At 38.9% G+C, this 13,728-nt stretch overlaps 1 protein-coding gene across 1 annotated transcript; it reads left to right on the forward strand.

Annotated features, from left to right (window-relative positions):
* The first annotated feature begins 2,349 nt into the window (after positions 1-2,349).
* On the forward strand, positions 2,350-2,670 carry LOC103608202 (60S ribosomal protein L36a-like). Its single transcript, XM_008592649.1, has one exon. The coding sequence runs from the start codon at positions 2,350-2,352 to the stop codon at positions 2,668-2,670; it is 321 nt and encodes a 106-aa protein (XP_008590871.1).
* Positions 2,671-13,728: the final 11,058 nt, after the last annotated feature.

Below are 13,728 nucleotides of genomic sequence, written 5' to 3' on the forward strand. Positions count from 1 at the left end.
GATATGTAAAGATACTTGGAAGCTGCTGGAGGGAGAAGGAATGTTTGCTAAGATCAAGCCTTTGTTAATGGATCACTTAATTGCCTAATAGAATGTCATCTGACCTTTTTTTACTGAATGTTACCAGCTTCTGTTGTTAAACTTGTTAAAACTATGTCTATTCCTGTAACTTCCGGGGCTGGAGAACAAATGCAGGAAGAGAATCCCAATTCGGTGTTAATTTCCCAAGGAAGGAACCCTCTCGCTTGAGGGTTCAGGGAAATTAACCACCTTGGGGCTTCTCACTGCTCAGAAGAGATGGGCTTTGAGTAATCCTTTGTGACTCCGTCACCCAGGTGAAGTGGAGTAACAAATCCATGGGGGACAAAGCAACAGCCATCAGTCAAGGTACACCTGAAGATTTCTCTTTTTTCCATATAAAGTTTTCCCACTCCTCTGTCTTCCTTTCAATCTCTACCAAATGTATGTGATGGTGTCTGACTCCCTTCCTGTACATGGCAAGCTCTGACTAAGTAGCCACTGGCTGTATTCATTTGAGTGGTCTTCACTTATTTCCACAAATAGGATAAATATAAGTTAAAAGCCTCACTTTATTTTTTTGTGGAGTTTTGTCAGGAACTCAAAATACCTTCTTCTGAGACAGCATGGTATGGAGGGGCGAGAGGGGAACCTGCTGTGGAACCAGAGAGACCTGGGCTTCAAAATCTGACTCCTCTTTTATGCAAGTTCTAAAATCTTGTGGAACATCCCTTTCCTCACTGATGCTCTCAATACGGGGAACAATGACCACCTACCACTTAGGGCTGCCCTAGGAAAGATGATGAACGCAAATGGGCACGGTGCCTGGCATGCAGCAAGTGCTCAATGACATTAGTTGCCCTGATTGGATTATGTTTTTCAACTTTGAAACATTTATTCCTGTGATTCAATAACCTATTGCTATTAGGCTTCACAGGGGTTTTTTTGTGTGGGTTTGGGTGTGTTTTTTTTAATATTTTAACATTTATTTGTACACATTTGTGGGGTACAGTGTGTTGTTTCAATACAGGCATATACTGCACAATGATTCACTTAGGGTCGAGAGCACTGGAGTTATTTTATGTTTTGTTTGTTTTCGAGTTATGTTGTTAAGAATATAGGGCCGAGTCCCTATCTTAGAAAGTAAAGGATGGGTGCTCTTACATGGGCATACTGTTTTGACTACAGTTACAGAAAACTACCAAAACCAGTTCACATAAAATTTCATGTAAAGAACTAACATACATGCAGGACTCATAAGGACTGAATTTGAGCTGATAAATAATAACTCAAGATACCAGGCTACTGTCTCAGGAAATGCCTGTTGATCCATTCTTCTCTCAACTGGCTTCCTCTGCTTAGCTTGCACGTGGTCCTTAAAAACAGCCACCCCAAGATGGTATTGATCTATAACTTGATAGGTATTTAAGTTACACAGATGTGTGCATTTGTCAAAACTCATCTAATGGCACACTGAGGACAATATGCATTTCACTATACAAAATGGGTCTCTTCAGGTATGTCTCCCTCATTAAACTGTGACATCTTTTTATTTATTTATTTTATAAACTGTGACATCATAAGGACAAAAAAGGAAAGATTTTCAAGTCTAAGTCTTTAACACTAGAACAATACCTAGCATGTAGATGGATCTCAACATTCATTATTAAACAAAGGAAGGCAAATTTAAGAATTTGAGAAATTATACTTATTGGGATTTATTCTGAAAGATGTATTAAAAGTTCTCATTTTAATTAATGATTACATTCTATTACATTCTATTGAATTAATATAAACATATTTAAATTTTACTTATATAGAGACCTATATTTATAAGCAATTAGTGACTTAATTATGGTACAAACTGTTCAGTGTATATGACTCTACCACCACCCAGTGGAAATAAATGTGTATTACCACATTTGGAAATTCCTTAAAGATGACAAAAATCTCCAAATGGATTAATGGGCCATGAGCAAACATACTTCGACCACAAACCTTTACCAGGTACCTGCTGGGTTCTGGAAATTATACCAGGTTTTATTACAAGCGATGTAGCTCTTGCCTGTCATACAGTTGAAAACATATGTAGCCTTTTCAGATTGACTTCTTCCCCTAGTATTGTGCACGTAAGTTTCTTCCATGTCTTTCCATGACTTGATAGCTCATTTCTTTTTAGCGCTGAAAAATATTCCATTGTCTGTATAAAATTCTATTGATTTTGAATGGCTGAATATATTCCCTAAAGACGTCTGTCTCATTTCAATCCTAGAATCTTGTCAGCCAGCTAATATTTATTGAGCTTTCCGTGCCCATAGTGCTCCCACAAACATGGTGAACACTCCTAAAACATGCCAGACTGTCTGTAAGAAGTTTGGCAAGCACCAACCCCACAAAGTGACACAGTACAAGAAGGGCGAGGATTCTCTGTATGCCCAGGGAAAGCGGTGTTATGACAGGAAGCAGAGTGGCTATGGTGGGCAGACTAAGCCGATTTTCTGGAAAAAGGCTAAAACTATGAAGAAGATTGTGCTGAGGCTTGAGTGTGTTGAGCCTAACCGCAGATCTAAGAGAATGCTGGCTATTAAGAGATGCAAGCATTTTGAACTGGGAGGAGATAAGAAGAGAAAGGGCCAAGTGATCCAGTTCTAAGCTTCATCATTTGTTATATTGTGAAAACAATAAAATCTCGAGCTTATGTTAAAAAGTATACATATACTTATTGAAAAGCCAACAAAGTGCCCAATCTCAAAGGCCAACCCTCAACAAGTTTAATCTCTTGTACTACAAGCCCAAGTGTGTGGACGTGAGACAGAATACCTTTTCTGCAAAGTATCAGTAAACCTCAACTATGCTCATTTTAACTACTACTAAGCACCAACGTAGGGTAAGAGCTTATAGAACAAGTGGATCTTCTAATTGGCTCCTTGCTGTGGACTGAATGTCCCCCATAAAGCATTGAAGCTTGATCCCCATTGTAACACTGTTAAGAGGGTGGGAAATCTGATTATGGTGTTTGAAAGACGGGGCCTGTAAGAGGTGATTGGATCATTAGCACTGTGTCCTTAGGAGTGGATTAACCCACTCATGGAGTAATGGGTTAATAGTTTAATGAGTTATCAAGGAGTGGTTAATGGCTTCATAAGGAGAGCAAATGAGCACATTAACTTTCTGCCTCATGCCACTCTCACCATGTGACACCCCGGTTGCCACAGAACTCAGAAGAGTTCCCACCAAGAAGGTGGCCCTTACTGGGTATGTTGCCTGGACCTTGGACTTCCCAGCCTCCAAAACTGTAAGAAATAAATTTCACTCCATTATAAATTACCTGGTTTCAGGTATTCTGTTATAAGCAACAGAAAACAGACTAATACAGAACATTGGTACTGAGAACTGGGGTATTCCTAATAATGAACACCTCAAAATGTAGAAGCAGGTTTGGAACTGGGTAACAGGCAGAGGCTGAAAAATTTTGGAGGAGCAGGCTAGAGAAAACTTAGATTCTGGTGAGGGCTTAGAAGACATGAGGACCAGGGAAAGTTTGAAACTTCTTAGAGATTGGTTAAATGGTGGTGACCAGAATGCTGATAGAAATATGGGCCACAAAGACCATTCTGAAGAAGTCTCAGCTGTAAATGAGGAGCTTATTGGAAACTGGAGCAAAGATAACCCTTGTTTTGCACTGGCAAAAAAATGGAGTGAATTGTGTCCATGCTGGTGGGCTTCAAGGAATGCAGAATTTTAGTGTTATGAATGAGGGTATCTAGTAGAAGAAATTTCTAAGCAGCAAAGCATTCAGGCAGCTGCAAGGATAATTCTAATGGCCTACACTGAATTATGGCAGAAAAGGCATAATGTAAAGACAGAATGTATAATTAAAAAGGAAGCAGAGGGTTAAAAAACTGGAAAACTCTCAGCCTGGCCACTTAAAGAGTGAAAAAGTGTGTTCAGAAGAGGAAACCAAGAGTGTGGCCCAGTGACCATCTTAGGGAGATAAGGACAGACAGAAGGGATCATCGAGAGAAGGGATCATCAAGCAAATGGAAGAAAGATCATGAAGGCATTTTAGAGATCTTCAAGGTTGCTCCTCCTATCACAGGCCCAGAAGCTGAGGGAGACAATGGTTCAGGGCACAGGCTAGGGGTACCCTCCCCAGGCTCACTACCCAGGGCTGCCTTGGGGAGATGCTCCCTGCATTCCAGCACAGCACTCCTCAGCTGCCTCAGCTATTAGCTAAATTGGCCCCAGGTGCTGCTGAACCCACTGCTTTGGAAGGCACAAGCTGGAAGCCTTGGCAGTGTCCACGTGGTGTTAAGTCTGCAGGCCAGGAGAATGCAAGAACTGTGGAGGCACAGCAGCATCCACCAAGATTTCAAAGGATGTATGGAAAACCCTGGGGGCCCAGGCAGAAATTTGTTGCAGGGGCAGAATTGCCATAGAGATCCTCCACTAGACCAAGGCTGAGCAGAAATGTGAGGTCAGAGTTGCAGCAGAGAACCCCCACCCCCACCCCAGGGCCATGTCTAGGGGAGCCATGAGAGCAGGACCGCCATCAGGACCCCACAACTGTAGAGCTACCAGTGTGCAACACCAGCCTGGGAGAGCTGAAGCATGGACCGAGCCCAGGAAAGCCCTAGGGGTGTGGCTGCCCAAGGACATGGGGGCCCAACCCCAACACCGGTCTGCAGAGGATGCCAAGCATGGAGTCAAGGGAGATTATTCTCCAGCTTTAAGATATAGTGCCTGCCCTGGTGGGTTTCGGACATGCTCAGGACCTGTTATCTCTTTCTTTTGGCCTATTTCTCCCTTGGTGGGGGATTGGTGGGGGTTGCAGCTGTCCAGTAAGGAGACCCAAACCCTTGACCTTGGTGTTACAACATCATGTTCTGACTAACTGAGCTAACCAGCCAGCCCCCAATTTCTCACTTTTTGAACAGTAATATGTACCCTATGCTTGTTCCACCTTTGTATCTGAGAAGTACATAACTTGTTTGATCTCATAGATGAGACTTTGGACGTTTGAGCTGGAACATATTAAGACTTTGGAAATGGAATAAATATACATGAGAAAAACATAAGTTCTGGGGGCCAGGGTCAGAATGCTGTTTACTGTCCCCCCAAAATTCATTGAAGCTTGCCCCCACTGTAACAGTGTTAAGAGAGTGGGAAATCCGATTATGGTGTTTGAAAGGTGGGGCCTTTAAGAGGTGATTGGACTGTGAGGACTGCACCCTCATGAAGGATTAATCCATTTATGGAGTAATGGATTAATGGTTTAAAGGGTTATCATGGGTGGTTCGGATGGCTTTATAAGGAGGGTAAGTAAGCACATTACCTCTCTCCCTAATGTCGTTCTCAACATGTGACACCCTGTGTTACTACAGAGAGTCACCACCAGAAAGAAGGCCCTCCCCAGATGTGTTCCCTGGACCTTGGATTTCCCAGCCTTAAAAACTGTAAGAAATAAATTTCTTTTGTGGGAAGTGAAACATTTTTTATAGAATGAATGGAAAGTACAATGGTTGGATGGACATATTTTGGAGAGATTTAAATTATCAGCAGTGAAAGAGGGAAATAGAGCATATACTTTCTTACAAAGCATGGTTATTGTTCATTGGTTTTCTTCAGATCTCACAACAGTAAAATAGCACGAAGTCCTCAGATCTTCATTCTCATGTCTTCTATAATGTTCAGCATTATCAAATAAGAGGACCATATTTAAAGGAAGAACATCATAAAATTTACTCATATAATCTGGAGTCAGCTGTATGTTCTGAATTTTCTATATTATGACCCACTGTCAAAGAATCTCGGTCCCCATCATAATTAAAAAAAAAAAAAACTGACTTTTTCTAACAAAATTGTTCATATGTTTACAGTATTGTGTTATAAGTTTAAAGAACCTTCATTTTGTTACTATGAATTGCCAGTTTTGATGAAAATTCTGCATTCTGATTAGACCTGGGTTTCTTGACCTCAATTTACTGACATTTGGGGATAGATAATTTTTTTCTGTGGTAGGGCTGTCCTGTGTATTGTAGCATATACAGCAGCAGCCCCAGCCTCTACCACTAGATGCTGGAAGCATCCCACAGTCATGACACTAAAAAAAAGTCTCCAGAAATTGCCAAATGTTCTATGGAGGCAAAATCCCATTTGAAAATGACAGTGATGTTTCCCAAGGGTGGTACATGTACAACTATTTGAGATGATGAAAAGAGCTTAGGCGTTTTACTGAAACAAAACTGAATTTGAATCCCAGGTCTACCATATAGTATTTCTGTGAATTTGATGAAATGATGTAATCTCTAAGTACTTCATTTTTTTTCCCTAAAATTTAGGAATAATAAGCATTTTAATAAATTACACATAAAATGCATAGTAAACAAACAATTGCTAAAGGTTCCATTGGTTTTTAGATTTGGCAATAGTTATTATATGCATGCTAACATTAAAATACTTTAGGATGGTTTTGAGATTCAAATATACATATCATATACATAATTGCTTTTCATTAGAAGTTATTTTGTTTCATTTAATATGTACAAATTGTATATTTTAATATGCTTACAATGTCATGCTCTCAAAATCCTCACTCATATCTAAAGAAATGTAATAAATAATCCAAAAAACAAAAATAAATAAATAATCCAGTTTCAGATATTCTATTATAAGCAACAGAAAATGGACTAATACACTCCTGCTCTAGTTAAAGGCCTTGACTAAAACTCAACAGTTAATGGCTCAATGAAGACAGCTGCTTCAAAGACCAGCGAGTCTGGTTAGGTGCTATGTGAGGAAATTGTTCACACTGCAAAAAAAGAGAATTCCCAAAGAAATATACAGAGAAATGCCCCCCTAAAAAGGAAGGATCATTCAACTATGAAATGAGTTAACAAGGGAAACTGGGATTCTCTCTAAGGAAGTATTTTTATGGGACAGATACATCCGTAAAGAAACTGCTATGCACTGAGAGATGAGGGGAAAATGCTTAAACTGTCACAGTTAGTCCATAACTAATCAGCCAGTCAAGCAACCAGTCAACAGTTATTTATGGAATTCCTACTATGTGCACAACTCTGCAGCAGTTATAATAAAATGTAAGATATGGTTCTTCCATCAAGAGAAATATTTTTATATGCCTGGGGAGACAAAATAAACACATAAAGACAAAGCAATACATGAAAAGAAATGAAAAAGGCAAACTAATAAGAGAATTTCTCTCTCCGATTTTCCCTAAATATTTTAAGAATAAGAATCTAAGAAGCAATCAATCGGAAAAGAATTTTATTACCTCCAGAATTTAGAAGATGAAAGGATTTGGAGGCTTTTAAAATGTACACACGTAAATAATCTATAGCAATAGTAATAACTGATGAGAGATTATTGAAAACCCACTAAAACCTCAAAAAATGTCAATAATGTTTATTCTGCTACTTTATTAAAGCATAGTCTCTAATTAGTTTAACTAGCCACTACTATACACAAACCACTGTGGTAGGCTCTTACTCAATGAGCCAAAATGAAACAGAAATATTCAAAGAATTTTTATATAAAGGAACAGGACAGGAAGCAAGCTTGAAAGGCAGCTCTTTAACAATGAAAGAACTGGGACTGAAATTCAGTTTGTGACTGAAAATAAGCACATTTAGCTGTGTAGTCATCTCCATTTATACTGCTATGATAAAAGCCAAATATGGCATTAAATCAATGTCTTCCCATCCCTAAAATAATTCACTCTTCAATACAACAAATGGATAACTGAAGAAGTGGGGTGATGGTACACATTAATCAACAAATACTGAGTTATGATACTGGTCTCAGTGCCAGAAAAGCAAAATTGAATGAGACATGGACCCAGTTTTTGTTTATTTGTTTTTTAAATAAAGAAATAGTCAAGTCCAAGCCCCCAATCTGAAAGAGCACATGTTATAGAGGATTTCTCTCTTTTTAGGGAGGATAAGTATGCCTTTAAAAGTAAGGTTCCTTGAAGCAATCCTGTTTTTCCAATCATTACCTACCTAACCAAGAGGCTAGAGAGCTGGAAAACTGCTACACTTGTAAGAATTGAATGGAATATGAATTAGAAATAAAAATTAAATATCTCTAAAACCATACTGCTATACTGGTTCAATGTACATCAGGAAGTTTTGTTTACAATCCTACACTGAGAAATTTTATTTACACAAGGCAAGATATAACCAGCTAATATTTCACTGAATTATTACCAAATGTTAAGAGCTTTCCAAGTCAGAAATGTGCTCTATTAAAAGCTTTAGGGACACTGGGCCTCCAAATGCTGTAGATAAGGCAGACACTATGGAAAAGGCAATACTGCCTTGAGGCAAAAATGCTAGGAAGTGATAGAATGCCTTTTTTACAATTTGCAGCTAGGTTATTACCCATGATAAATTGATAACCATTCATTAACTTCGAGAGCAATAGACAACTGGCAGGCTATTTCATGCCTCAAAGAATTTATGGCAAATATGACAGGTGACTTTGAATTCAGAATAGGAAATGGATTCTTTGAAATTGTTACTTTCACGCATTCTTCTTTTAAATAAACTTGAAGGCAGATATTGGTATTTGCTGCTGATAAGAATTAAAGGTCATGATTGTCTACATCAATGATAAAAGGATGTTTATCAGTTGCATCAGTCTGTCAATCAACAATATATGCATGAATCAGGTACTTAAGGTATAACGTGATATACAATCCTCTCTGGGTCATAAGGGGAAAAACTACGCAAAATATACATGAATAACCTCAATTAAAACAGAGTGCTATTAACAGTGAGGAATCATGTTTGCAAGCTCTCCTCTGCTGGCACATCCTTGCTACATACCGCAATGTTGGTGTTCCCTAAGGTTTTTGTCTCTGGTTCTATTTTCTTCTTATTCTCCGTGTTCTGAAACTAATCTATTACCTAAGCTTCAGATATCACCTATACTCCACTATTTTCAGGAAAACCTCTCCTGAATTATAGTGACTGTCAAACCTGGCTGCACAACAGTATCACCTAATTTGCTTCTAAAACTTATCAAGCTGGGCATCTATCTCAGATTAATTAACACAGCATCTCTATGTGCAGGACCCAAGGCGTGGTTTTGTTGTTCAGTTTAGTTTTCCTAATGGGCAATCATGGTCGAGACCCACTGGCTTTTCTAGATCCGTAACTCCAGCCACCACCTGGTCAGCTAGACCTGAATATCCCACAGGCACCTCAAACTTCTCTCCTATGTGACACACTTACTCATCCACCAACACCAAGTGAAAGCATTTTCTTCTCTGCCCTAACTGACCCCAGGAGCATTAGGCAGTCCTTCCTCCTAGCTGCTACAGTATTCTGTCCATGCCTCCATTAAAGCATTTATCACCATTTGCTGTGACTAATTTCTTCCCCATGAGACTTTCTTTGTTGTTTTGTTTGTTTTAGTCTCCAAAGCACCCACAAATGAGTGGCACGAGATGGTGACAGCCAAAGCCAAAAAAAAAAAAAAAAACGCATTTCTGTAGTCAGATCTAACAAGTAATTGCAAGATTGGAAAACTGGAGACACGGCTAAAGGATGATTAACCAAGTAGACACAGAATCAGAGTCATGAAGAGGGCATGTGGGGATGGAAATGGTGTACCCAGGGCTCAGCTTAGTAACTTCTACCCTGATACACTGAATGGACAAGGCTGATTTAAATCTGGCCCCGTGTTGGAGCAAACAGTCCTGAAAAATCTACCTCCCTAAAGTACAGTATCTCAAAATAAGTTCTCCATTCACACTCACTGCTACAGTCTTAGATGGAGCCTTCATCACCTCTTGCCTAGACTTTTAAAAAAGCATCTTAATTCACGTCCCTACTGACCATCTCTTGCCACTTTTTCAGGCTAACACTGACCAGAGAGTTACCTTTTGAAAGATCTCCTGCCCTAACTCCTCCATTGTTAACTCTCAAGTAGCTCTTAGAGAATGAAGTCCAAATTATCTACCATAGCCTGGACAGCCTTTCTCAACCTGGCTCTAACCAACACCTTCCACTATTCTCTCGTGTAACCTGTACTACAATTCACACTCAGTTCACAACTTAGTTCTTGTACACAGGCAGTTCTTACAGTAAAATGCTCAATTCATTGGCCATCTACCATCCAAAATTTACAGATCCTACAGAAATCAAATCAAATGTTACCTCTTAGTGAGGCTATTCATAACCATACCAGATGGACACCCTCATTCATTTACTGATGATTTCCAAAAGTTTTTCTGGAGGCCCTACTATGTGACAGAAATTGGCATAAACATTCCTATAGTACTTTGTTCAAACTTGAGTTATCAAAGTTATGATGCTATATTAAAAACAGGTGTGACTTTATCACCTCCATCGGTTTGTGCATCTCCTGAAGATAGGAACCATATTTTTTGGTCCAGCTCTCCTGTATTTCTGGCTTGGATCCAAGAGGGGTTCAGGATGCCAAGCCATGCTGAGTAAAGACTCCCGTGATGGCAGTTCATAGCTGTGGGTACCCCTGGGTCGGGCTACAAGGACTGATCATAGAAAAAAGACCTGAGACCACATGTAGAATACAAATAGTGAACAAAAAAAGTAAAGAGGGCTCAAAAGGCAAAGTATTGAGGTCTTCTTCACAGATGAGAATGATAGAGGCAAAAGTGAGAAAGAAACATGACAAGGAGAGATGGAAAAATTGAAAACTAATTTTGAACTAGCATCATGAGCATAGCTCATGTGTGCATGTCTTTATACACTTCGCTGGAACAGGGCCATAACCATCAAGTGGCAAGGCTATTCTAAATACATCATATTCACCTTTACAACCATCCTACAGCCTAACCTAGTGCGAGGAAAGTGTGCTGCAAAAGTGTGCCTAATTAACACTTTTGCAAGCAATAATTATAATATACATGCATGCATTCAATGTGTATTCACATGTTTTACCACTAGGTGAAACAAAGCCATTAGAAACACTGATTAGAATAGGATATCGAAAACTAGTGACATGAGACTACTAACATTTAGCATACAGTACATACCAAAAGATTAATTTATTCTACCACATACAAGTCAAATGCAATATTAAAGTCTGGACCAGAAATGTAAAATCAATCAGGAGTTTTGAAAATAAATTGGTTGTCATGTGGACTGAGCATTAGAGGAAACCATTCCGCAGCAACACACACACACACACACACACACACACAGAGCAGCCAAACAGAGAGAAGCGGAGATGAAAAAACACAGAAAAACATGTTTAGGCTCTTGAAGGCCTTCCTGTCCCTAGTTTCAATCCTTTCCCAAATTGCAAGATGCACCCCTCCCCCTCAGTTCCATAAGACACCCTGAACCTTTTTAATATAGTGTTCTTTGGTTGAACTAGCTACCACTGGTTTCTGTCACCTGCAAACAAACAAACAAAAAAAAACCCATACCAAACAAATAAAAGAAGTGCTTTGCCTCTGTTCCCTTTATCACATCCAAGAACTTCACTGCCAAAAATATCTACTCCTTTTATAACTATTCCACTTCTTTTTTTAACTTGTATTTTAATTGCCATGTATTGGTTGTACATATTTATGGGGTACAGAGTTATATTTCAATACATGTACACAACATGTAATGATCAAGTCTGGGTTACTGGCATTTTCATCACTGCAAAAATTATGATTTCTTTATGATGAGAGCATTCGAGCCCCTCTCTTCTGGCCATTTGAGAATTTACAATAAATTATTGTTAATTATAGATGCCTAGCACTACCACAGAACACAAGAAATTGTTTTTTCTATTGAGCTGTGATTTTGTATGTTAACCAACCTCTCCTTATGCCCCATTCTCTTCTCCACTTCCCAGCCTCTAGTAACCACAATTCTTTCTATTTCTATAAGCTCAACTTTTTTTTTTTTTTAGTTCCCACACGTAACTGAGAACATGCAGTATTTCTCTTTCTGTGCCTGACTTTTTTCACTTAATATAATGTTTTCCGGCCTCATTCATGTTGCTGCAAATGGGCAACTCGGTGGAGTCACTGGGGCCGCAAGCAGGACACTGCGCCCCCAGGAGAGACACTGAGGTGCTCTGCAGCTCCTCAGCTGGAGTGGGCAACTCTGAGCATGGTCGCTGGGGCCTCCTATTTCACTTCTTATTCCGCGCCAGTTCATTCAGTTAACATCTACAGAGCACCTATTCAGTGCCAGGCACCGCACTAGCGCTTGGCAACAGAAAGATGAACGTCAGTCTCTTCACTCAAGTTCATAATCTAGTGCAGGGTTTTTTTTCACACTGTGGGTCTTTATCAATTGTAAAATTAATTTCGTGGGCTCCAAGAAGCAATTTTTTAATATTTGAAATATAAGAGAAAAAAATAGTGCATAACAAGAAATAAGGTTAAATATTGTTTTCTACAACTTTTGTTTCAGTTACATGTGTGTTTGTATTGGATAGCAATACAATATATATCTTACTGTGGGTCATGAACAAAGAATTTTTAAAAATACCAGGAGGTCTCTATTTCCTAACAACCTCAACAAACACCAAGGAAGAGAGTGGTCAAAAGCTGTGCCTTAGAGAATCCATTAGTGCTTTAATTAATAAAAAATAATTTTAATTGGCATATATCCTTAGTATGTATTGATTTTACCAGTACTTGAAAACAGTTGTTGGTTTGCCTCAAGTAGATTAAACATTCCTTCTTGTTTATAGTTTTAATTAGCTAAGCAAATCATTTTCTCTTTGTCTTAAACAGAACAAAGAAACTTCAAATAAGCATGTCAGAATTATTATAAACTCTTAATTAGCTAAGTACCAATTTGGTAAGTTTCTACCACACTTAAAATGAATGCTGACTAGGCTAAACAGCAGTCATCCTAAGGGTAACTATCAGCTCAAAGCCAGCTAACAAAAGTTAAACCAGAGAACAGAAGACCATGTGGCAGAAGACAACTGTATTCAAATATTACTGAAGGCATACAATGACTCTAAATTATTTAAGGTAACTTCTGAAAAACACAAGTTGAAGAGAATGTAAGAATACATCAAATAACCTTTGGGCATTTTCTGGTATTTCTTGTATTTTCCAAGTATCATGAGACTAAGAATCTAATTTCATTTCAAGGAAAATTCATTCAGACACATTTATTCTGTAATTTAAAGGCTGCCAATCCTTATCAGGTAGTAGAAGTTGATATTCTTGATTAGTCAACAAGAATGGTTTCTGGGACTGGCCAGTTAGCTCAATAGATTAAAGGAGGGTACTTACTGATAATACAGAGGTCCAGGGTTCGATCCCTGTACTGGCCAGCTGCCAAAAAAAAGAAAGTTTGAAAAAAAAAAAAAGAATAGTTTCTGAACACCTAGTACATGCTGTTCCAGGTATTATACAGAACACCACAAATAATGTGGAATGTCATTTCATTTGGAAACAAAGCTTTTGAAAATCTGATTGTGAAGGAGACAGCACAGTATTAGGAGTGTGAGCTAAGGAAGAGGGTGCTGGTTTTTTGTTTTGTTTTTGATGGAGACAATACTGTACAGCATATTTAAGAAAAGCTCACGGGAATGAAGGAAGGAAGGAAAGAGTCAGAAGAAAGAAAAAGGTTAAACATACATGAGAAAGAAAAGACACTTAAGAGCATAAGTTTCCAGGCCGGCCCGGTGGCGCACTGCTACAGTGCGCCGCTTGGGAAGCGCAGCGGCGCTCCCGCC

This window comes from Galeopterus variegatus, unplaced genomic scaffold (assembly GCF_000696425.1).
Source record: "Galeopterus variegatus unplaced genomic scaffold, G_variegatus-3.0.2 Scaffold8144, whole genome shotgun sequence".
In the NCBI taxonomy this organism is placed as follows: Eukaryota; Metazoa; Chordata; class Mammalia; order Dermoptera; family Cynocephalidae; genus Galeopterus; species Galeopterus variegatus.